Raw genomic sequence first — 24827 nt, 5'->3', positions numbered from 1 at the left:
AATGGGCGGCGTTATCCTGGTAACGGAACCTCTGCGCGGCCTCGGGGGAAGGTAAGGTGCGGCACGGCCCAGGTGGGTGAAGCGGGGGATGCCGGCGACACCGGGACTGGGGAGGGAGCGCAACGCAGCGCAGCGGAGCGGCGGCGGCGGCGGCGAGGTGTGGGGTGGGGTGATGGCGGAGTGCGAGGTGTGGCGGGGCGGGGCCTCCCCTCTGCGGCCGGGCGAGGGATGCGTTGTATCCGAACTGAAGCCGCGCCCCCCCCCCCCCCCAGGGCCCGTCCCTCAGTCCCATCCACATCCCGCAGCGTAGAACAATCGGCGCAGAGATTGTCCTTCAATCCCAGAGCATAAAACAATCGGTCGATGGGGCACAGGGACCATCCAACAATCCCATCCGCATCCCTTAGCGTAAAACTATCCTTGTCAGTCGATGGGGGCCCAGGGACCATCCCACCCGCATCCCGCAGCGTAAAACTATCGGCCAAATGGGACCCCAGGGACCTCCGTCAATCCCATTCGCATCTCTGCTGCAACCCGGTCAAGCTAATCTACTCACGATTGAAATACTCCCTCCCCGAGCGACATCCTGGTGAACCTCCTCTGCACCCTCTCCAGTGCAATCATATCCTTCCTATATGGTGTGGCGACCAGTACTGACAATGGCATTTATTGGTATTGGTTTATTATGTCATGTATAATGAGATACAGTGAATACATGCATACTAACCAGTCAATTTATGCTATATGTGAGCACAATCAAGCCTTACACAAGTTCAACAGGGAAGGATACCGGGGTACAGAATATAGCGTTATAATCCTATAGGGAAAGTGTAGATTTTAAAAAGTGCAAATTCTGCAATGAGATAGATTGGGAGACTTGTACTACACTGTTAGATTATGAGAAGGTCCCATCATTAGTCTGATAACAGCAGGTAAGGATCTGATCTTGAATCTTGTACATGCTTTCGTGCTTTTGTATCTTCCACATGACAGGAGGGTTTCCTTCATACACATCTAACTTTACACTTTTGTCACTGCTGTTGGTGAGGTAGTGGAAAAATGGTGAGCAGACGGATTACTCAAGAGACCTTTGATAATGTTGTGCAAGAGAACATAATCGAGTTTGAGATGGAGCCGGAGGAGGCTTTGAAAGAAGCAATACAACAGTTTGAATCACAAGGTATGTAGATCTGTTAATCACTGCTTTCCATCGTTTTAATACCTTCCCTGCTTTGGACGAATAAACGCACATATTGGGTGTTCTGTTTGTAGACACTGAACTCAGTACAACAGAGTGACTATCAGCCTCCGCTTTAATTCTTCATCCCATTGCAGCCTGGCCTGTCAGTGGCCTCCTGCACTCTTACACTGAAACAGCACATCTTCCAGACAGGAAGGTTGAGGCCTTTGCAACTTTATATTGAATTCAATGAGTTTGGGGAACTCTGTTTCAGAATTGTTCAGTTCTGCTAAGTTATCCATCTGTATTATTGACTTACTGAAATGGCCTCCTTTACATCAATGACACCAAGTGTAGACTAGTCAACCATTTTGCCGAACACTTGCGCTCTGTATGCCAAGGTGTGCTGCATCTCCTAGTTGCTGACCATATCCTATCCCCTATCATCCCTCTAGCTTTACATTCCACTCCTTTTCTTCTCTCTTTATCTGATGCGGTTTTGTCTCCTTTTCACCTCCATCCTTTGTCACTGACTGCACTCATGTGTCTATCAAATAGCCCCATTACGTATCCACCTATAACTTGGGAGGCTTTGCCCCACCCCCAATTTTCCCCAGTATGGCCCCCACTATTCTAACCGTCTGAAGAAGGGTCCCGATCCGAAAGTTCACCTATCCATGCTCACCTGAGATGCTGCCTGACCTGCTGAGTTATTCTAGTACTTTGTGTCCTTTTGTGTAAATCAGCATCTGCAGTTCCTTGTTTCTACACTTTGTTCAACTATCTATTGGATGTTGTCTTCAGCAGCTTTTCACCCTGCCCTCGCCATATCCAAAGCTCTCCAGTAATCCCACATCTGATTGTTTAGAAATCCAAATGGTGGGTTAGCTCTCACTCATTGGGATCAGCCATGATGTCCAGTCAAATGAATTGTTTTCTGCTTATCAACATGCAAAGTACATACAATACAATATATCTTTATTGTCATTGTACAGGGGTACAACGAGATTGGGAATGCGATGCAATAAATTAATTGGCTAGTCAGCATTAATTTAAACAACCCAATGAAACAAATTAGAACAGTTTTAAAATAAAGTGCAAGTAGATCTTTAATTTTTAATTTTCTTTAATTCATATCTTTAATTTTTCCTCTCACAAACTCGAGGGCCCTGCTTTCTGTGCTCCCACTCCACCTACTCCCTATTTTCTACTCCATTTAAACTCACCGTTCTATTTAACGGCGATGTTCTGTTATTAGTTAAAGGTTTCTGCTTCCTGCTCCCTTTAAACTCATGGACTCCATTTCTCGCTCCCTTTAAACTAACCCTGTTCCTTATTTTCAAGCCCTGTTTAAATTCACCAGGTTCTCTTGGTAAATGGTATATCTGGGCGATTACTAAAATCTTGTGCTACTCAGCTTGCTCCAGTGCTCACCACAATATTTAACCTCTCCTTGGCAAAGTCCGTGGTCCCTGCATGCTTCAAAAGATCCATTATTGTACCGGTGCCAAAGAATGCCTCTCCAGCTTGTTTAAATGACTACCGACCGGTGGCCCTCACCTCGGTTGTCATGAAATGCTTCGAGAGGCTAATCAAGAAGCACATCTATGCCCTCCTTCCTCGCAACATGGACCCACTACAGTTCGCATACCGTCCGAACATGTCCACGGATGATGCGGTCTCCCAGGTTCTGCATACCGCTCTCTCTCATCTGGACAGCCAGAAGGGGGGCTATGTGAGGATGCTGTTCATTGACTTTAGTTCAGCTTTCAACACAATAGTCCCCAGCAGACTGACTGAAAAGCTGCTGGAACTGGGGCTTAGCACCCCCCTGTGTGCCTGGGTCCTGGACTTTCTCACGGCCAGGCCCCAAGTGGTCAGGATGGGAGAACACACATCTAGCCCCCTCACCCTGAACATAGGATCCCCCCCAGGGTTGTGTCCTTAGCCCCCTACTGTACTCCCTGTACACACATGACTGTGTGGCCAGGTTCAGCTCAAACTCCATCATCAAGTTTGCTGATGACACTGTGGTGGTGGGCCGGATCTCCGACAACGATGAGAAGGCCTACCGGGAGGAGGTGTGACTTGGATAGATTAGGCGAGTGGGCAAATGCATGGCAGATGCAATATAATGTGGATAAATGTGAGGTTATCCACTTTGGCGGCAAGAACAGGAAAGCAGAGTATTACCTGAATGGTGACCGATTGGGAGAAGGGGAGATGCAACGTGACCTGGGTGTCATGGTGCACCAGTCATTGAAAGCAAGCATGCAGGTGCAGCAGGCAGTGAAGAAAGCGAATGGTATGTTGGCATTCATAGCAAGAGGATTTGAGTTTAGGAGCAGGGAGGTTCTGCTGCAGTTGTACAGGGCCTTGGTGAGACCGCACCTGGAGTATTGTGTGCAGTTTTGGTCTCCTAACCTGAGGAAAGACGTTCTTGCCTTAGAGGGAGTACAGAGAAGGTTCACCAGATTGATCCCTGGGATGGCGGGACTTGCATATGAGGAAAGACTAGATAGACTGGGCTTGTACTCGCTGGAATTTAGAAGACTGAGGGGGGATCTTATAGAAACATATAAAATTCTTAAGGGGTTGGAGAGGCTAGATGCGGGAAAATTGTTCCCGATGTTGGGGGAGTCCAGAACCAGGGGTCACAGCTTAAGGATAAGGGGGAAGTCTTTTAGGACCGAGATGAGAAAACATTTCTTCACACAGAGTGGTGAGTCTGTGGAATTCTCTGCCACAGAAGGTAGTTGAGGCCAGTTCATTGGCTATATTTAAGAGGGAGTTAGATGTGGCCCTTTTTGCTAAAGGGATCAGGGGGTATGGAGAGAAGGCAGGTACAGGCTATTGAGCTGAATGATCAGCCATGATCATATTGAATGGCGGTGCAGGCTCGAAGGGCCGAATGGCCTACTCCTGCACCTATTTTCTATGTTTCTATGTTTCTATCTGGCACTCTGGTGTCAGGACAATAGCCTCCTCTTGAATGTCAAAAAAACTAAGGAGCTGATTGTGGACTTTAGAAGGGCTCAACATCCAAGAATGTACACGCCACTGGAGATAAATGGGTCTACTGTGGATAGGGTGAGCAGTTTTAAATACTTGGGAGTCCACATCAAAGAGGATCTGACATGGGCAACGCACATTGCCGCACTGGTGGGTAAGGCAAAGCAGCGCCTTTACCACCTTAGACAGCTGAGGAAATTCAAAGTGTCTCTGAGGATCCTTCATTGCTTCTACTCTGGGGCTGTATAGAGCATCCTGTCCGGCAACATCACAGTCTGGTTTGGGAACAGCTCTGCCCAGGACAGGAAGGCCCTGCAGAGAGTAGTGCGTTCGGCAGAACGCACCATGGGAACTACACTCGCCCCCCCCCCTGCAGGACCTATACATCAGGAGGTGTAGATCGAGAGCAAGCAAGATTATGAGGAACCCCTACCCCCCCCCCCCCCCCCCAGCAACGGACTGTTCCAGCTGCTACGGTTAGGCCAGCGCCTCTGCTGTCATGCTGTGAAAACAGAGAGGATGAGACGGAGTTTCTTCCCACAGGCCATCAGGACTGTTAACTTTTATAACTCCAGGGACTAAATTTTGTCTTCTCTGTATTAACTTTTATTTATATGCTGTAACTGTAATTTTTTTTTGTGCACAATCCGCAGGCATTGCCACTTTCATTTCACTGCACATCGTGTATGTACATGTGACAAATAAACTTGACTTGACTTGACTTGCTGGTCCCATAAACTTGAGTCATGTCAAGTTGAGTTTATTTTCCTACTCATAACTATGTCAAAAAACTTTGCTTGCGGCAGCATCACCTGTTTCTTTAGAATATTTATTGTTCTTCTGTGTAACAGGCAGGTGGGACTAGTGTAGATGGGACATCTTGGTCGGCAGAGGCATATTCGGCCGAAGGGTCGGTTTCCATGACTCTATATAAAATCATAAGGAAGATGTCAGGATATTAATCGAACTACCATTCTGAAGTCTGAAGAAGGGTCTCGACCCGAAACGTCACCCATTCCCTCTCTCCTAGATGCTGCCTGACCTGCTGAGTTACTCCAGCATTTTGTGATACCTTCGAACTACCATTCAATATTCTGGAAAAACTGATAATCCAACATCACCAAAACCCCAAGTGCGTCAGGTTATTTGTGTTTTCCCTTTTGTTCTGTCCAGCCCTATCTTCCATGTAACTTAAAACAAACTTGTTTTCTCTCTTTCGTACTTCTGATGAATTAACTTCTCTTTCAGTCAATCAATGCTGCCTGAATTGCTGAGTATTTCCAGCATCTTCTGTTTTTGTTTCAGATTTCCATCATCTGCAATTTAAAAATTTTGATAAATGGCAGCAAAGTTGAGCAGCTGGTAGAACTGCTGCCTCGCTGCACCAGACACCCAGGTTTGATCTCGACCTCGGGTCTGTCTGTGTGCAGTTTCCATATTCTCCCTGTGAACCAGTGGGTTTCCCCTGGGTTCCCCGGTTTCCTTCCACAACCCAAAGACGTACGGGTTTGTAATTTAATCGGCCTCTGTAAAATGCCCCTTGTGTGTAGGAAGTGGATGAGAAAGTGGGATAGCTTAGAACTAGCGTGAACGGGTGATCGCTGGTCGGCATGGACTGGTTGGGCTGAAGGGCCTGTTTGCACGCTGGATCTTTCAATCAATTCAATCAATCAATCAAAGCTATCAATGTTCAGACTAAAGGGATTGTACAGATACTCATTGGGCCAGATACACATTGGAGTTGCTCAGTAAACTGCTAGAAACCTCGACTTTCCTCCAGAATCTCTTTCCGTTTCCTTACAGGTGTCGATCTTGTCAATGTGGTGAAAACTGTGCAGAATTCCACAGCCGAAAGCAGCGACCCGAAGCACCATGTCCTACAGGTAATGGAGTGTGCACAGGGCAGCAAGGTTCACGTCTACTGTAAATAAAGATAAACCTATCCTCTGCTAGATGGTCCCGTGTTAATCTTACCTCTTCTAAAAGTAAATTCCATTTGTTTGAAATATTTTTTCACCTCAGACACTGGAAATTCTGTGCTCTTCCCCCAACACCCCTCCTACCAGATGTCTGACTACCAGTCATAGAGACACAGGTTAAGCTTCCTCACCCAGCAACTATGTTGTCACTGCCTGGCCTAATCTGGATGTTGCGAGATGGCACCAGAATGTGGCGACTCTCTGCATGCTGTTCCAGAAAAGGGTCTGTTGTATTTATGTATGGTATGGATTGACTGGAGAACAAAGCTGTGACAATAATAAACTAAACTAAAAGGTCCATTTTCAACAATAGACCTTCATTGTGAAATGCCTTTCCTCCTTTAACTCTTTGCTTCTGAGTTCTGTGGTTCTGGTAGTGTATCTGATCAATTTGCAGCCTGGGTTGCTGATTATATCTCTCGCAACAGCAATCATACAACTCTGGTCACTCTTTGCCCTCCTCAATGACCTTGTTGTCTTAAATGGATGCTCTCAGAGAAGACTAAATCTTCTCTGCACTCTTTCCAGGTCTTGAGTCTCTCCAGCTCCCTGCCTTATGTTCCTTAAAGATGCTGATTTAACCTGACACAAAGTATGTCAAATTTTGCCCACAAGTTCCTTGAGAGTGCAATTTGAGATGTTGTGTGTTTGTAGGCTCTGGATGCACTTCAGAAAGCCCTGGATATCTTGGCTCTTGACGAAATGGGGGAGCACCTGAGTAATTTCACCAAACAGTGCAGTGCTGACTTTGCACACCGCCATCTGGCGGCTGAAAAGTCCGCCTACGCCACGGTCCTGTCCTGCTGCAGAGCGCTGATGGCCGATGGGCTTGGCCTGCTGAAGGGAGTCCAAGCCCTGGCGGCACTGCTGGACGGCCAACCAGACCTCCTCGACTCGGAGGGCAAGCACCTGCTCCTCGAGATCCTGAAGCAGCACCGAGAACACGTGGAGCTGAGCGCCACCACCATCCGCGCCATCCGCCACGGCTGCCTGAAGCACGAGCAGAACCGGCAAGACCTGGTGCAGTACGGGGCACTGCCACTGCTGACGGCTGCCATTGTGAATCACGGCACCAGCCCCGATGTGGTCAGAGAGGCAGCTTCTGCCCTGAGGGTCATGACCTACGATGACGACATCCGGGTGCCCTTTGGCCGGGCCCATGATCACGCAAGGATGATCGTGATGGAGAACAATGGACTTCAGATCATCGTCGATGCTGCAAAAGGTAGGAGGCAGAAACCTGTACGGATAATAATATCACCAGCTCATCCACTGAAGGAAAGATAACCTCAGGAAAAGTTATAGTACGAGTTACAAATGGAGTCAAGTTTCCTCCACACTTCCCGCCAGTTAATCTACCAAAATTGTCACTAAAAATCTGCTAATAATTTGAGGAATATGTGTTTAGACATGGAATGTTTCCCTCTGCACAAAGAAGTATTCCATCAACCAAAGAAAAGAACCAATAAGTGCTGGAGTAACTCAATGAATCAGGCAGCATCTCTGGAGAACATGGGTATGTGATGTTTTTTCGGACTGAAAAAGGATCCCGACCCGAAACATCACTTATTCATGTTCGCTAGAAATGCTGCCTGACTCGCTAAGTTACTCCAGTACTTTGTGTCCTTTTGTGGAAACCAACATCTGCAGTTCCTTGTTTCTACAAAAGAAACAATACACAGGTTAAAAACAGGTCTGCACATTGTTCCCCAAAACAATAACAGGGCAGATATTGCATTAAATACAGAGTAAAACATTCCCTACACTTTCCTGTTATTCATTGCCAGGGCAGGCTCAACATGGATTAGACTCAGGAGATAAAAGAGAAGGTAAAATTGGGTTAGGCATAGAGTAAATCTCTCTACATATCCTACTATTTAATCTGTGCCATAACTGGACGGTGGCAGAGGGATTTACTAAGATCATTGAGGGAACTTAATGCTAATGTTCAAAGCATTAGTGTTTCATTTCCCAGCAATGAAATTGCTGACCAGAATATGATCAATCTGACTGAATGAGAAAATACAAGCAGCTCTTATTGGATTTGACACATATATATAATCTCCACAAAGAGGACTACCTCAGCAGACCCATCACCCTGCTCCTGCCTAACTCAACGCGTACTTCAATTCTATCCCATCTCCCCTTGGCCAGTCCCATCCCAGCAACGTCCAAGACACCTTGCAAACCCCTACACACAGTTCTTAGTTGCTACTCATATAATTAGAATTAATTTAATCGCGATTACGAGTAATGTCTTGTGGAATTATTCTGACCTCATAGCCCAGTGTCATCTGTGACCACACTCCGTATTGTAAGGGGTTTCTGCGCCGAGCTTTCGCCCGACCTAAGGTCCCCGTGCCTTGCTCTGGTCCCTCGACCAGACCTCGCACACTGGTTCCCCGTGAGTGGTTCGACCCACTCACCCCCTACGGTTCTAGACACTGGACTTAGATGCAGGAGCGTTGATAGTGCAGGAAAAACTCAACCAGACCAGATTTGAAGACCAGGGTTTAAATGGAAAAGGCTTTTATTGAGCGCTTGGGACTATTGTCCATGAATACATATACACAGTTTTATTAGACATATGCACAACTACACGAATACTTAGACACAGTTCCACTAGACGTATGCACACTTACACGAACACTTTGACGCAGTTCTAAAAGACATATGCATAACTACACGAATACTTAGACACAGTTCTATTAGACATATTCTTGACTGTAAGATGGGGAACGTACGACACATCGCAAACTTGACCAACACATATTCATTTACACACCCACGTTTATTCAAACCACCCTCCCCTCTACACTAAAACTATGTCCAGGATGTGCAGGATCGGGGTACATGCTCACCATGGGGCTATTACTGGGGTTACTGGCTGTTCGTGCTGCTTCTCCGTTGCTTTCCGTGAGGGTCGTGCTTGTCCCCTGAGTTTCTTCCTTCCGTTTCTTGCGTTCCTGGCCAGTCGTTGCGAGCGTTGCTGTCCCTGCTGCGAGCGTGTCTTTCTTGCCTGTCTTTTCGTCTTCCTCCTGGCTTGTGTTCCTTCCAGGTTTTCTTGCAGTATTTCTTCTTGAGTTGCGTGCCTGTTCCTCTCTCTCTTGCACTTCGCTTCTTCTTGCCTGTCGTTTCTTCCTCCTGCATTCGTTTGACTTGAGTTTAAAACCCAAAAGTCGTGGTCAGTTATACTATTCTGACCTGTCCTATCTCCCGCCAGATCTTGGGATCTCTTTGTTTAAAAGATATGTATGAGTTTTCTCTCTGATCTGCGCTTATGTCCGGGGGTACCGGGGATGGCCAGACAGTGTTAATTGGTATTTCGTTGCGAGGTGATGGGTTTAACTGGTTTCCCATCACCTACCAGGTAGTGTTCTATGGGCTATTGTGCCCCCTTAACGAGATTAACTGTGTAGGTCGGCTTGGGGCATTGTGAGTATGCTGATGTCAGCGCCCCAGTGTCTGGACTTCGACCTGGTTTCCCAGGTTTCTGCATGGCCAATACCCATCCATTGTTCTGGCCATGGCTTTGCAGAAACCTAGAGACTGGGCTGTAAGGTTTTTGCTCTTGTGGCTGGTCACGAGGTCCTGCGGCCATTTTAGGACCCACAGATTGTGACATCCCTTGGTAAACTGACCGCAGCCTTTCTCCGCTATCAGCCCCAGTCTCCCGTTTAAAATGTCCAAACTGCAGCTCTTTGGTTTGGTGTTGCTTTCAGAATGAGGGAAAACTTCTCAAATCTTACAGTCCCTCCTGTTGATTTGCATAACCCCAGCTTATCGAATCAATTAAATAATGTGGTTGAGCAATGTTTTCCTGATTCTCCACATCCAGACCCCTGAGGTTTTAACTAAACTAGTGTTCCATTGCGAACGTACAGTCCCCATCTTTTAGGCTGACCTTTACTGCCCGTGTCCCGGGCAAAACTATATTACAAGTATGTACATTTTCATGTCAGACATATACACCTACACCTTGTCCCAGGCCGATGCCTCCGCCATCCTCCTACTGGTGTCAGCTTTAATGTAGGACATGAAAACAACACAACAGCAAAACGATACATTTTTTTACATTCCTTCAACACAATCATTCTTTATATAATTTTGAAAAAGGACAATGCAAAACACAGTTCACTCGGTGTGGAGGGGGCCCGACCTTCTAGCAGCTTGCGGCTGGGTCCTGCTCGCCCACCCGCACGTCAGCGATACCTCGAACCCCACATACACATATAAATCCCCTCATCCGGTTCCCACCATTTGTCCCAACACACACTCAACTGTTCATTAGTCCCAGAAAAGTCCTGTGAGTGTCGTTGATAAGTCTCTCCAACTCAACAGTGGAGTTGGCCATTGTCCGGCTCGTTTTCCTCAGCCACCATCGCCTGCTCGCGGGGACCTTCCCCGTGCATACCAGGCAGATCCCTTTTCCAACGGTGGCGCTTACCCTTTGGGCGACGATTTTGACTCTCGGGCACAATAACGAAGTGTCCCGATAAGCAAAGCCTGAGGCGCTGGAATACTCCGAAGAGTTCGATCCCAGCCACCCCGGCCACCGGCCTTCATGGAAGTGAACTGCGGTCTCCTCCGCTTCTCTCCTTCCAGTCCCATCGGTCGCGATGGGAGCCGTGTCCCCGGAGCAGCCGTAAATGATGATGTCCTTGGTGCGGCCCCGATAGGCCCACCCACATCCGATCGCCGTGGCAACGATCCACCATACGAGTGCCTCCTTCCACTCCAGAAAAACAGATAAAATATGGTATAGCCAGCCTCTTGGGGAGCGTTTGGCTTTGTTAACGCCTCTGCGGGCGGGTCTCTTGACCCCCAGCCTGCACCCCACACCCACACATCCTGGACGCATCAACTTTATTTACAACTATCCCCACAAAACTTATCTAAATTACTTATCCTTATCTAATTACCTAATCCTTATCTATATTACCTAATCCTTATCTATATCTAAAATATAATACAGCGCCGCCTTCCCAGGGCGACTCAGCTAATCCCTGTCAGGGCTGCAGCGGGTTGTCTCCTGTGGCTGCACCACGCTGTCTCCCACCTTTGATCCTCCGCAGCCTGTCGCTGCCTGGCGGGGGCTAAACCTCCTCTGAAACGTTAGCTCCCTCCTCCCTACTTGGCTCCGGTACCTCGGGGCGTGATTGACCTCTGGCCAAAACTTTCTAGGTTGGGGTCCCCTGCTAGACCTACGGAGAGTCACCTTAGGCACTGCCCCCTGGACAGCCTGGCTGAGGACCGGTTCCTGCCGTGCCGCAGCTCGGGTACCCCCCGCAGCTGCCGACCCTGGCCCCGCCTCATCCAGCGCTGCCCCCTTGGTGCTGGGTATACCCGCGGCATCCGGCCTCACCCTGCCTGTACCTACAGGTGGTGAGCCTCCGCCCGCTACCCCCGCCTTCCTGGTGCTTGAGTCGGGGACGTTACTGTCGCCCCCCTCCGACTCCTCCTCCTCCGTAATGGGATCCAGCCCCTGGTCGAGCTGATCAGGCTCTTCCTCGTCTGAATCCCACCCAAAACGCGAGACTCTCCATTCCTGGAGAATGTCCTCCCCCCTCACGCAGGCAACCTTGTCTGTCTGCGTGACCTGCCTCATCCTTGGCTGTGAGTCCCCACTCACAGGGCTGGCCCCTGTGGTTGACCCCTGTACTCCCGGCCTGTACAATTTACATTGATTGATATGAAACCACTTAATCCGCCGGGGCATCTTCACGGCGTAGACCATGGGGCTGGCTTTATCTACAATGCTGTATGGCCCCGTGTAGAGTGGTTCGAAACTACCTACCCTAGCGTAGTTCCGAACCATTACCAGTTCTCCTACCTCCCACTCCTGCAGCTTGCGCGGCTCCAGCAACAGCTTGTTGCCCAGGTGCTGCCTTCCCATGTTCCCAGCCGCCTGCCCGTGGACCTGCTTCAGATGCTCGAAGAGGTTCTGGACAAACCTGTCCCTCTTAACCTCTTCGAGCTGACCCTCCGTGAGCACCGGGGCCAGAACATGGGTGGGAGTGCGCATAACCCTGCCAGTCATCAGCTCGTACGGGGAATACCCCGTGCTCTTAGACTGGCTGGCCCTGATCCCCATGAGGACTAGGGGCAGGACCTCCGCCCATTTTTGGGGCGAGCCCATAGCCTCCTTCCTCAACTTTTCTTTCTGTGTCTGATTCATGCGCTCCACAATCCCTGATGACTGGGGATTGTGGGCTACGTGCCACTTCCCCTCAATTCCCAGGAGCATGAGGGTGTTCTGCATTACCTGTCCGGTGAAATGACTCCCTTGGTCGGACTCCACAAAACGAGGGAGCCCCCACCGTGAGAACACCTCCCGGACCAGGATCTTAGCAGTACCCAGTGCCGTAGCTGCTTTACAGGGGAAAGCCTCCACCCACTTTGTGAACACGTCAATGAGGACGAGGTAGTACTTATAGCCTCCTTGGGTGGTGGGCAAGGGCCCGATGTAGTCGATCTGGATCGACTGCCATGGTCCCTCCACCCTCCTGACGTGTCCCATGGGCGCTTTCCTTTTCTGGGGGTCTGGGTTATTGGCAGCACAGACGAGGCAGCTGGCGCAGAACTCATGGACCTCATCCCTAAGCCCCGACCACCATCCCGCCTGCTCTACCCGCTGCCACGTAACCTCCGGTCCGGGGTGCCCTGCCCCTGGACCCTCATGTGCCAGCTGGAGGAACTCCCTCCTATGCTGCTGTGGCACAACCCACTGTTCGGCATGGAAGAGCATGCCTTCTTTTACGGAGAGGGTCGCCTTACCGTAGAGACCCTCTACCTGCTCGCCCTCACTAACAGCTCTGAGGACGGCTTTTAAAGCAGGATCCTGAGCTTGGACGGTCCTCAGGTCCAGAGGCAATGTAACCTTTGGGGTCCCAACATTACCCTCCTTACCCTGGATCGCTGCTATCTGCCTGTGCCCATAGGGGTCCCAGAAAATGCCACTGCGGGCGCCCTCCTTAGCCAGGGCGTCCGCCTGCTTGTTGCCCTCCCGCCGGGGCTCTGTGGCGGAATGGGCCTTCACCTTATGAATAAAAACCTCCCCTTTCTCCCCTACTGCGGCCAAAATCTGCTCTAGCAGGGGTTTAACAGTTAAAGGCCTCCCGTCTGAGGAAGTGTATCCGCGACGGGACCAGATGGCCAGGTACTCGGTACACGAATTGCAGGTAAACATACTGTCCGAGCAGATCGTGTACGGGGTTGGGAACCTCTCTGGGTGGGTGACAACGTACGCCACTGCGGACAGCTCGGCCTGCTGCGCGCTCATGAGACTGGGGAGCTTAATTGCCAAGGCAATGCCTGCCTTGGGATCATAAATTCCACATCCCGTGAGTCGTTCACCAGCTGACACCGTACTGGAGCCATCCACATAGATCTCCCGGCCTGTGGGATGGATCCCAACCCGTAGACCCATGTCGACGTCCCAGACCCCCTCCACGGAACACCGATGGGCCGTTCCGGGATATACTAAATTTGTCGCGAGCTTGGGCTCGCACAAACCTTCAATCTTCAGATTCATCTGTGAAAGGAGGAGGGTCCAGCGCGCGATGCGGGCGCTGCTGACAGTCCCATCCTTGATCCTTCCATCCAGAAGCATCTGGGTGGGTGTGTGATGGGTGAGGAGAATGATTGGAGAGGTACCTGTGAAGATTAAAGCCCTCTTCACAGCCCAATGCGTGGCTAAAAGGTACCTCTCGCAATTGGAGAAACTCCTTTCCACATCGGTGAGCACCCTGGAGGAGTACACCACTGGTCGCAGCCTACCGTGCCGTTCCTGCAGCAGCACGGCACTCAGGCTGCCCCCACTGGCTGCCACCTCCAGAGAAAACCCTTTCTCCCCATCTATGGCTCCTAAGGCTGGTGCGGTTTGCAGATCCCCTTTCAACTTCTCGAACGCGGCCTGGCAACCCTCATCCCAAGCCCACTCCACTCCCTTGTGTAGGAGTCGGAGTAGCGGGGCTGCGGTGGCCGCGTAGTCCTCGATGAAGTCTCTGCAATACCCGGTCAGTCCCAGGAAAGACCTCACACCCGTTACTGTATAGGGAATCGGCAACTCCTGCACTGACTCTCTCCTAGCCTGATCTATAGCCCTTTCCCCGGCGCGGATGGTCAAACCCAAGAATTTTACCTCTGGCAGACCGATCCGTGCCTTCTTCGGGTTTATCTTAAAACCCTTCCTAGCCAGCAGCTCTAGCAGCTCGGCCAGCAGTGGACCGTGCTCCTCCTTTGTGTCTGTGAACAAGAGGAGGTCGTCCACATACTGCACGACCTGGTGGCGCTGGCTAAACTCCCTCAGGCTATCCGCCATGCACTGGTGAAAAATGCTGGGGCTGTTGTGGAAACCCTGTGGTAAGCAGTTCCAGGTATACTGTTGCCCTTTAAAAGTAAAGGCAAACTTGTACTGGTCCTCCCGCCGCAGCGGAATGGACCAAAACCCATTTGAAATATCCAGCACCGTGAACGTGGTCGCGGATGCTGGGATACTTCCTATGAGGTCGGCAACTGCTGCCACCGTGGGTGCGCAGGCGAGGATATTACTGTTGAGGACCGGGTAGTCCACCGTGGCCCTCCATGAGTTATCCGGTTTCCTAACCGGCCACAATGGAGAGTTCACGTGTGTGGCTATCGGCCTCAGCACGCCCTGCTGCACCAGTGAAGATCACCAGTGGCTATCTCCAAATCGGGTTCCGCCTCCTTGGGGAAATTGTACTGCCTCTGGGGTCTGATCATGGGGTCCCCGTCTATGCTGACCTCGAACCCCACTACCCTACCACAATCGTGTTTGTGGGTCGCAAACGCATTCACGTTGCTCCCCACACACTCTTGTAGTTCGGCCGGGACCTCCGCCACCATGCACTCGAGGTCGTAACCTCGGGCGGCTTCATGGTGCAGAGTCCCTTTCCCCTCCTTTCCCCTAATTACTATTATCTCCCCTTTACCGCCCTTGTCCACCCAAAGGCAGTGGTTCCGTAAGTCCATGAGGATCTCATGGCTTACCAAAAAATCGGATCCAATGATCCCCTTTCCACCCCCTTCTGTCCACTTCATCAGGATACACTCCCATGTGGTATGGAGTGCCCCCAAATGAATGGACAGCGGGATGGAACGTGCGCCAGCCTGTTCCTTCCCTGTGAACCCCGCCAGTGCGAAAGGGACCCCTGTGGACAGGGGAGAGTCAAAGGGTTCCTCTGTGTGGACCACGGTGCATGAAGCCCCCGTGTCCAACAGGTAATTGCCCCTTTGCCTCTCCACTACCATCTCCACAAGCGGCCTCTTCCATGCATCGTAGCGGAGAGGACACAGGTAGGCGGGCTGCGCGGGCTGATGTCATTGGGGAATGTCCAGTGCCCCCCTCGCACCCGGGGAGCCGGTAGCGACTGCCACCTTCCCCTGTGCGGTCATGAGGGACCGCATCACCTCGATCATCGTTTCGATGATCTCGGGCTTAACTGGGACATCGGCGCGCAGGGTGTTGCTAACCCTATCTTCCTTGGTGTGGGCCCTGCAATCCTTCCGCCAGTGCCCCACCTTACCGCACCTAAAACACTTGGACTGTGCGGTAGGGTTACCCTCCTGTCGCCACTCCTTTTGGGTCGGTGTAGTAGCCTCCGCTACGTGCACCTTCCCTTTTACGAGTCGGGTAGACGTACTCCGGGTGTTCCTATACCCTACCGTGAGACGGTCCAAAACCGCCTCCTCTACTATTTGTGGGATCAAACCAGGCTTTCGCCTGCTCCCTGACGGCCACCAGGCTGTTTGATACCAAACATCGGAGCCACTGGGTTCTCCCATTCCCGACCAGGACATCCCGCGCGGGGACGTGCGGGCAGCTGCTCTGATACACTGTCCACAGTCGCGCCGCAAAAACCCTTGGGGGTTCTCCCTCCATCTGGAGGGTCTTCCCCAATCGGGCAAATGGACCCTCATCGCCCATCCCCAAAACTTCCAGGACCTCGTCCCATAGGAGATCGTAGGTCCTGGTCCCTCTTTTACTCTCATCTGAGAGGCATTGGAGGATCGAGGGAGAACAGCAACATTTTTGCCCGTTCTCCCTCGTCGCAACCGTTGATTGCGGCGGTTTGATCGACCTCCCTAAAATGCAGCGAAGGGTCCCCTGATTCGGACAATTTCATTACATGCCCGATCATGGCTCTTAACTGCTGGGAGCTGTGGGGCACCACGATCTCGCTTTGAATGGGTCTGGCGTCCCCATTCAGCGCGGTGGGTCCCCGTCTGGTTTCCAGGACCGGGCACATGGGCGCCGGTGCCGAGTCCTCGACCGGGAGTTCCTCTCTCTCTCTCTCCCCTACACTACCCCTTTCCCAGGATGCCTCGTAGCTAGGGGAATTGTGGAGTCTGGGGGCCGAAGCCACCACGGTCTTTCTGGGGACCGGAACCGGGACCTTCGCAACCGCCAGCGACTGGCTCGCTGGGGGGTTCATTAGATAGACCAGCCCGCTTGCTTTATTTAAAGCACTCCGCAGACCCTCTATCTCCTGCGGCAGGCCCCGTGGTCGGCCCTTTCCGACCTGTCCTCCAAAACCATTTTGTAGGCTGCCCTAACCCCCTTGAGGTTCTCTTCCTGGGTCTCCAGCTGGCGGCTCAGGGAAGCGCACTGCTCCCTGAGCCTGCCCTCACTGAGCATGGCCTCAGTGATCTGGCACTCCATCAGCTCTACCCTGGCCTTGTGGCGGTTGGTCACGACCCGACGCTCCTTGTTTAAAGAGTCCAGAGCCTCAATCAATTGGTTCCCACCCGCAGCCTTCTCCTCTACCTGCTCCTGAAGGTCCCTGATCTGGGCTGCCTGTGCCACAACCACGCGGTCCAAAAGCTGGACCTGCTTTTTATAGCAGGTCAGCCAGACCGCCTTCTCTACAGATCTCTTGTGGGCTTTACTGGCCGTCCACCGGATCGCTGCATCCAGTGGGCGCTTGTCCTCTAACAAACCACACATCCATTGTTTGGTGATATTCACCTTGCTAAAAACATAGTCCGCAATGCGCTCGTCCATTACATCCCTAGTTTTAAAATCCTTTTCTGGTACACTATCGTCCTGCTGCCAGTGTCCCTTCGTGGTCGCCATTATCTGTAAGGGGTTTCTGCGCCGAGCTTTCGCCCGACCTAAGGTCCCCGTGCCTTGCTCTGGTCCTTCGACCAGACCTCGCACACTGGTTCCCCGTGAGTGGTTCGACCCACTCACCCCCTACGGTTCTAGACACTGGACTTAGATGCAGGAGCGTTGATAGTGCAGGAAAAACTCAACCAGACCAGATTTGAAGACCAGGGTTTAAATGGAAAAGGCTTTCATTGAGCGCTTGGGACTATTGTCCATGAATACTTATACACAGTTCTATTAGACATATGCACAACTACACGAATACTTACACACAGTTCTAAATGACATATGCATAACTACACGAATACTTAGACACAGTTCTACTAGACGTATGCACACTTACACGAACACTTTGACGCAGTTCTAAAAGACATATGCATAACTACACGAATACTTAGACACAGTTCTATTAGACATATTCTTGACTGTAAGATGGGGAACGTACGACACATCGCAAACTTGACCAACACATATTCATTTACACACCCACGTTTATACAAACCACCCTCCCCTCTACACTAAAACAATGTCCAGGATGTGCAGGATCGGGGTACATGCTCACCATGGGGCTATTACTGGGGTTACTGGCTGTTCGTGCTGCTTCTCCGCTGCTTTCCGTGAGGGTCGTGCTTGTCCCCTGAGTTTCTTCCTTCCGTTTCTTGCGTTCCTGGCCAGTCGTTGCGAGCGTTGCTGTCCCTGCTGCGAGCGTGTCTTTCTTGCCTGTCTCTTCGTCTTCCTCCTGGCTTGCGTTCCTTGCAGGTTTTCTTGCAGTATTTCTTCTTGAGTTGCGTGCCTGTCCTCTCTCTCTTGCACTTCGCTTCTTCTTGCCTGTCTTTTCTTCCTCCTGCATTCGTTTGACTTGAGTTTAAAACCCAAAAGTCGTGGCCAGTTATACTATTCTGACCCGTCCTATCTCCCACCAGATCTTGGGATCTCTTTGTTTAAAAGATATGTATGAGTTTTCTCTCTGATCTGCGCTTATGTCCGGGGGTACCCCAGGGATGGCCAGACGGTGTTAATTGGTATTTCGTTGCGAGGTGATGGGTTTAACTGGTTTCCCATCACCTACCAGGTAGTGTTCTATGGGCTATTGTGCCCCCTTAACGAGATTAACTGTGTAGGTCGGCTTGGGGCATTGTGAGTATGCTGATGTCAGCGCCCCAGTGTCTGGACTTCGACCTGGTTTCGCAGGTTTCTGCATGGCCAATACCCATCCATTGTTCTGGCTGTGGCTTTGCAGAAACCTAGAGACTGGGCTGTAAGGTTTTTGCTCTTGTGGCTGGTCACGAGGTCCTGCGGCCATTTTAGGACCCACAGATTGTGACATCCCTTGGTAAACTGACCGCAGCCTTTCTCCGCTATCAGCCCCAGTCTCCCGTTTAAAATGTCCAAACTGCAGCTCTTTGGTTTGGTGTTGCTTTCAGAATGAGGGAAAACTTCTCAAATCTTACAGTATCCAGCACAAGATTAGCATTGCCTCAGCAACTTTCTCTATGTATGGCTTTGTCTTATCATCTTGTACATTCTATAACTGAGGCAACTGCGGCTGTTTGTGAAGTTTGCATGTTCTCCCTGTGACTCATTGGTTACTTCTAGGTATTCCAGTTTCCTCCCACATCCCAAAGACGTACAGGTTTCTAGGCTAATTGGCCTTTATCAATCGTCCCTGTGTGTAGGGAGTGGATGAGAAAGTGGATAACTTAGAACAGGTGTGAATGGGTGATCGAAGGTCAGCGTGGACTTGGTGGGCAGAAGGGCCTGTTTCCATGCTGTATCTCTAAATTAAACTGGGATTACAATGATGCATTGGTTGCAAAACATTGTGAAAGATGCTTCATAACTAATTATTTTTCCCCTTTCAGTTTTCGCAGAAAATCCCACTGTCCTCCGTGAGCTGTGCTCCACCCTGTCAAAACTTGCGGTCAGGAACGAGTTCTGCCAGGAGATTGTGGATCTGGGAGGTCTGAATTTCATGGTGGCTCTACTGGCCGATTGCATCGATCATCGGGTACGGAACAGCCCCTTCCACTCCAGGGTGCTTACTCTAGGAGAGCAGGAGAAGAGGTGATACGATAGAACGCCTCAGAATTAAGCAAGGGTTTGAGTGGGTGGATACAGAGAGGATGATGCTGTTTCTGGGATTGACCAGAGCCAGGAGAATAGACAGCAGGCATTGATAAATCTGATTTGCAATTTTGGAGGGTTTATTTAACTTGGGGAATGGCTTAAATGTGGGAGATACTATGACAGTGATCATTTGAAATAAATATTCAGTCCAATGAAGAAGGGTCTCGATCCGAAACGTCACCTATCCATGTCCTCCAGAGATGCTGCCTCACCTGCTGAGTTACTCTAGCACTTTGTGTCCTTTTATGTATTTACCGGCATCTGCAGTTCCTCGTTTATTCAGTCTTATGATCTTTCTTACCCAATGCTAATTTGTTTGTGGCTCAGTTAATAATTCGGACCTCTTCGGCTTTTTCATGTTGTAGTTTGCAGCTGTTATAAGGAATTAATACAAGTTTGGCAATTCTCTCAGGTGTTGGGAACCTGGTTGGGGAAGGTTACAAATAACTCTTTTGTATAGTACCCTTATTGGTGAAGGGAGGGCATTCAGACTTTCGTGCATGTAATGTGGTGGTAATATGATTAATCCTCTCTCGTGAAATCAATTAACAAATTTCCCAAGTACAGGGTTACTTGGGGGGCATCACAAGTTTGCTTCATGGAAAGGGGTTAACTGAGACCTTTTGAAGGTAGTGGAAAGCGATGGGGGAAAAAGGCATTTGCAGAATGTGACGGCATTTGGAAAATCTTTTGGTGCTGGAGTAAGAGGAAAGGTTAGGTGACTGGGCAGTGATTGAGATACATGGCTGGAGTGGAGAAAAATGATTTGGATTTGAAATATTTGAAGTTGGCACTTTGAAAGAAAGGAAGGCACAGGTGGTGGCCCCTGAGTATGAGGAACTTTGGAGGGGAGAAGTTGTGATTCCGTGTCTAGAACCAGAGGCCAATCTGCTAACTACCTCCTCCTCCAGCAGTGTGGTCTGAGACTGTCGGGACAAATGCACTGTCCCTGGTTGGCAATGGATTACCTGGGGGAATGGTTAACCACCAGTTTATTTGAAGGGAGGCACTAGCCCCTGTTCAACCCATGCTAGAATGGTTGAAGTTGGTAACTCGGTATATATGTGTGATAATGTACTGGCCCCTACTTGCCAGGCACAGTGTGCTCTTGCCGGCCACAGTGTGCTCTACCACGGTGTCCCTGTCATAATGTAACTTGCACCATTGTTCACTTGTTGGTGTGCACCAATGTTGCAGAAATATTTATGACTTTTCTGTCTCTTCTCTCAAACTGCAGGAGCTAGTGAAGCAGGTGTTGGGTGCATTACGAGCTATTGCAGGGAATGATGAGGTTAAAGATGCGATCGTCAACACTGGCGGAACGGACCTGATTGTGTTAGCAATGAACCGTCACATGGGAAGCCCACAGGTACAGAACTGCAACAGAGGTGCAGTGGGGGAAGGCAGCCTGAGCTCTCTTAATGTGAGGTTTTGGGAGGATCAAGATTATTTTCTCGCGATTATTTCAGCAGGCACACAGAACCATTCAACCTCCAGAGTGCCACAGTACTGAACTGCTGTTTGAGTATACTCCAAACACTCAGTCCAGGCCCAATATGTTACAAATGTGACAGACTTTACTTTTTGATTTCCCCCACACCTTTCAACGGTGTCAAAACTTGGAATGTGGAATGACAAATTGTGATCCATAATGAAAGCTCTGAGACTTCCCCTGCTGCCCTGACAAGGTGGCAGGGAGAGGTAGAAATGCAGCCGCTTACACTTCTCTCTTTGTTGCAGGTCTGTGAGATGGGTTGTGCGGCCTTGGGAATGTTTGCCTTGCGGAAGCCGGAAAACTGCCGGGTGATCATGGAAGACGGGGGTGCTCTGTTGGCACTGCAGGCAATGAAGTCCCACCCGTCGGAACTGAACGTACAGGTATGGTGGCGGGAGGGAGAGTGGGGGGAAGGCTGAGGATGGAGAGTGGGGATGTTGGGGGAAGAAAGGGGCAACTGAGGGGGTGGGGTAAGAAGAAATTAGGAGGAAGGAAATAAAAGAATGGAATGCAGGGATAAAATGGCAGTGAGACGACATTGTTTTGGGTGCGGGGACTGGAATAATGGACGAGGGAACTGGCGAGTGGATATTCTGGTGGAGTGGTTGGATCTGTGAAAGAGATCACTGTTGAATCTTGCATGGGTATGGGGGGGAGGGGGGGGGGATAAGGATCAGGTGCAGACAGGTGAGATTAGTATATGTAGACATAAAAGATGCTGGTGTACCAAAAGAGAGCACTGGAGTAACTCAGCAGGCCAGGCAGCATCTCTGAAAGACATGGATTGGTGATGTTTCAGATCGGGGCCCTCCTTCAGACTAATCTAACTCGAAATGTTGCCAATCTATGTCTTCCAGAAATGCTGCCTGACCCGCTGAGTTACCCCAGCACTTTGCCTGTTTTATAGTTTAATTGACTTGGCACGGACTTTATGGGTCGATGGGTCTGTTCCTGTGCTGTACTGCTCTATGATCTGTGAACCTCTCTCAGCGATGACTGATGTTTTGTGTCTGCAGAAGCAGGCCTGCATGCTGCTCCGTAACCTGGTGGCGCGGAACCCTGACTTCACGGCGCTGATCCTTGAGATGGGAGCAGAGGTGCTGATTCAACAGGCGAGGGCCACGCACCAGGACTGTGGAGACCTGGCCAAAGCTGCCTTGAGAGACCTCGGCTGCAAAGTGGTGCTTCAGGAGCTCTGGACAGGGCAGAAAGGCGGGATCCCCCAGTAATGCGCTCCAGAGAACACATTTGAACAAGCCAAGACATTATCTCGAGCTCAGATGAACAGGTTTCAGTCTCTTTCTCTCAACCTGACCCACTGTCTGCACAAACTCATCAGTAATAACCTTGATATTAAAGGTTCAATGCGTAGTGCACCTTTCTCATCCCCATCTTTTTTGTTTTTAGAAAAACTATTGTGTCACAGCTTTCTCAGTCTGATAAATGAAGTTCAACAAATATTTTTCAGATTTAGACTTTACAGATGCAACACAGAAACAGGCCCTTTCGCCCACCAAGTCTGCATTGACCAGCGATTGCCCCGTACACTAGCACTAGGGCCAGTTTACAATTTTAACAAATTAACCTACAAACCTGTACGTCTTTTGACTGTGGGTGGAAAGCGGAGCACCCACAGAAAACCCACGCGATCACAGGGAGAACGTACAAACTCCGTACAGACAGCACCCGTAGTCAGGATTAAACCTGGGTCTGTAGCGCTGCAAGACAACAACTCTGTCATTGTGCGCGCCCCCAGATGTTTGTAAATTATAGTGACTTAGGCTGTTGGGTAACTTCATTGTTGGAGCAATACAGCGCAGAAACAGGCCCTTTTTGATGCCCATCTATGCTGATCCCATTTGCCTGTATTTGACCAATGTCCCTCTACTTTCTCATCCAAGTATCTGTCCAAATATCTTCTAAACCTGGGGGAGTCCAGAACAAGGGGCCACAGTTTGAGAATAAGGGGTAGGCCATTTAGAACGGAGATGAGGAAGAACTTTTTCAGTCAGAGGGTGGTGAAGGTGTGGAATTCTCTGCCTCAGAAGGCAGTGGAGGCCAGTTCGTTGGATGCTTTCAAGAGAGAGCTGGATAGAGCTCTTAAGGATAGCGGAGTGAGGGGGTATGGGGAGAAGGCAGGAACGGGGTACTGATTGATAGTGATCAGCCATGATCGCATTGAATGGCGGTGCTGGCTCGAAGGGCTGAATGGCCTACTCCTGCACCTATTGTCTATTGTCTATTGTCTATTGATTATTTCTTCCTCAACTGCCTTATCTGGCAGTTAGTTCCTTCCATATAACCACCATCCCCTGTGTGAAAAATGTGCTCTTCTAACCTTCTTTAAATTTCTCCCCTCTCTCTTTAAATCTGTGCTGTCTGGTTTTATATTCCTCTAGCCTGGGAAAAAATATGACTATCTACCCAACCGATGCTCCACATACTTCTATAAACCTCTGTAAGTTCATCCTTCAACCTCCTGCACTTCAATGAAATTTTTACTTGCAGCAGCACAACAGGTTTATCAATAGATAAGATCATAAACATAAACATTTTCAATTAAAAAAACACCGATATTGTGCAACAAAAAAAAACAGAGCCCAGAGTTCACAGTGCAATCCGTGCAGTTCAAACTGATCAATGTTCCTCTGCATCTTGAGACAACCTCTTTGTTCCCAACTATTCCACCAATTTTCATGTCGTTGGCAAACTTACTAATCATACCACTTAGTTTCTCATCAAGTAATTTTTGTATATTACCAACAATAAAGGTGTCAGCACCAATCCTTGATACAGCGTTGGTTACAGATTGCCAGTCAGTAAAGCAACCCTCCTGCTTCGCCCCCTGCCTCTTTTTACCCGGCCAATTTTGCCAACACACCTCCTGTCCCGTGCTCTTTAACTATCAGGATCAGCCCACAATGCTTGAACCTTGTCAGAAGTCTTGCTAAAGTCCTTGTATACCACGCCCATCTCCTTGACCTGCAATTTTCTTTGTAACCTCAACGAATCTCAAGCAGATTTGAGATAAGATTTCCCCTGCAAAAAAACCATGCCTACTCCCCCTGAGCTAGTAAAGTACAGGAGTAGGAGAGGTCAGGTGAATTAGTGGCTGTGGGATGGTGCAGGGAGCAGGCTTTAGGTTGCTGGATTATTGGGACATGTCTGGGGAAAGTGAGGTTTGTACAAGCGGGATGGGTTTTCACTGCAACTGGAATGGGACCAACATCTTTGTTGGGAGGTTTGCTCATGCTGATGGGGTAGGTATAAACTGATTTGGCAGAGGAAGGGGGCCCAGGGAGATATTTGCACAGGGATGGATAATCCCATGGAGGAGACATAGCCCAGTCAACAGAAGAAGTGGGTAAGTGCACATCAGGGGAATTCAGACCTAAGTTGCATCTATGTTAATGCAAGGAGCTTAACCAGTAAGGTAGACAAACTCAAAACAGTAGTTTATCTGGTAAAACAAAATACTGTTACCATGACTGAGAGCTGGTTGAAGGAGCTTTATGTGGCAGTTCAGTGACTCGGAGTATAGACGGTCTGAGGAGATGGCATGGCACTGTGAGTCAACTAATGCATTTCTTCAATATTGAGAGAGGATATCCTCAAACAAATAAAGACATATGGGTAGTGAATAAAAGCAAAAAGAGTATTGTCACTTTGAAATGCTTTAACAGCTTCTAACGGTCAACAAAAGGTGGTAGAGGAACAGATATACAAACAGATATCAGAGAGATGCAATAAGGAATTGGCCCAAGATACATAGCTCAATGTCTGCAATGAGGTAGAGGTGAATCAGACAGTACCCTAGCTTATGGAAGGACAGTTCAGAATAATAATAATAATAATGCATTACATTTATATAGCGCTTTTCTAACACAGAAGCCTGATAATAGA

General features: G+C 49.7%; 1 protein-coding gene across 5 annotated transcripts; it reads left to right on the top strand.

Moving 5' to 3' along the window:
• Window positions 1-22876, top strand: armc6 (armadillo repeat containing 6). Of its 5 annotated transcripts, none has more exons than XM_078424245.1 (8): window positions 1-51; window positions 1049-1180; window positions 5996-6075; window positions 6826-7396; window positions 19165-19310; window positions 20667-20798; window positions 21170-21307; window positions 21941-22876. In XM_078424245.1, the coding sequence occupies exons 2-8, from the start codon at window positions 1060-1062 to the stop codon at window positions 22151-22153; spliced, it is 1401 nt and encodes a 466-aa protein (XP_078280371.1). In that variant the 5' UTR covers window positions 1-51; window positions 1049-1059; the 3' UTR covers window positions 22154-22876. The 5 variants fall into 5 exon arrangements, with proteins under 5 accessions (XP_078280371.1, XP_078280372.1, XP_078280370.1 ...); XM_078424246.1 differs by having other exon boundaries at window positions 28-51; window positions 1053-1180; XM_078424244.1 differs by having other exon boundaries at window positions 30-72; window positions 1053-1180; window positions 21941-22875.
• Window positions 22877-24827: the final 1951 nt, after the last annotated feature.

The sequence above is a fragment of the Rhinoraja longicauda genome, chromosome 28 (assembly GCF_053455715.1).
Source record: "Rhinoraja longicauda isolate Sanriku21f chromosome 28, sRhiLon1.1, whole genome shotgun sequence".
NCBI classification, from domain to species: domain Eukaryota; kingdom Metazoa; phylum Chordata; class Chondrichthyes; order Rajiformes; family Arhynchobatidae; genus Rhinoraja; species Rhinoraja longicauda.
The sequence above is the reverse complement of the archived record's forward strand: the minus strand, read 5'-3'. Positions and strand labels throughout refer to the sequence as shown.

Bases quoted from the DNA above. Each gene is read 5' to 3' on its own strand.
- armc6 (XM_078424245.1), top strand. From the start codon at position 1,060: ATGGTGAGCAGACGGATTACTCAAGAGACCTTTGATAATGTTGTGCAA. The intron at 20,799-21,169 runs GTACAGAACTGC...TCTTTGTTGCAG, and splicing joins GTCACATGGGAAGCCCACAG to GTCTGTGAGATGGGTTGTGC. The intron at 21,308-21,940 runs GTATGGTGGCGG...TTGTGTCTGCAG, and splicing joins CGTCGGAACTGAACGTACAG to AAGCAGGCCTGCATGCTGCT.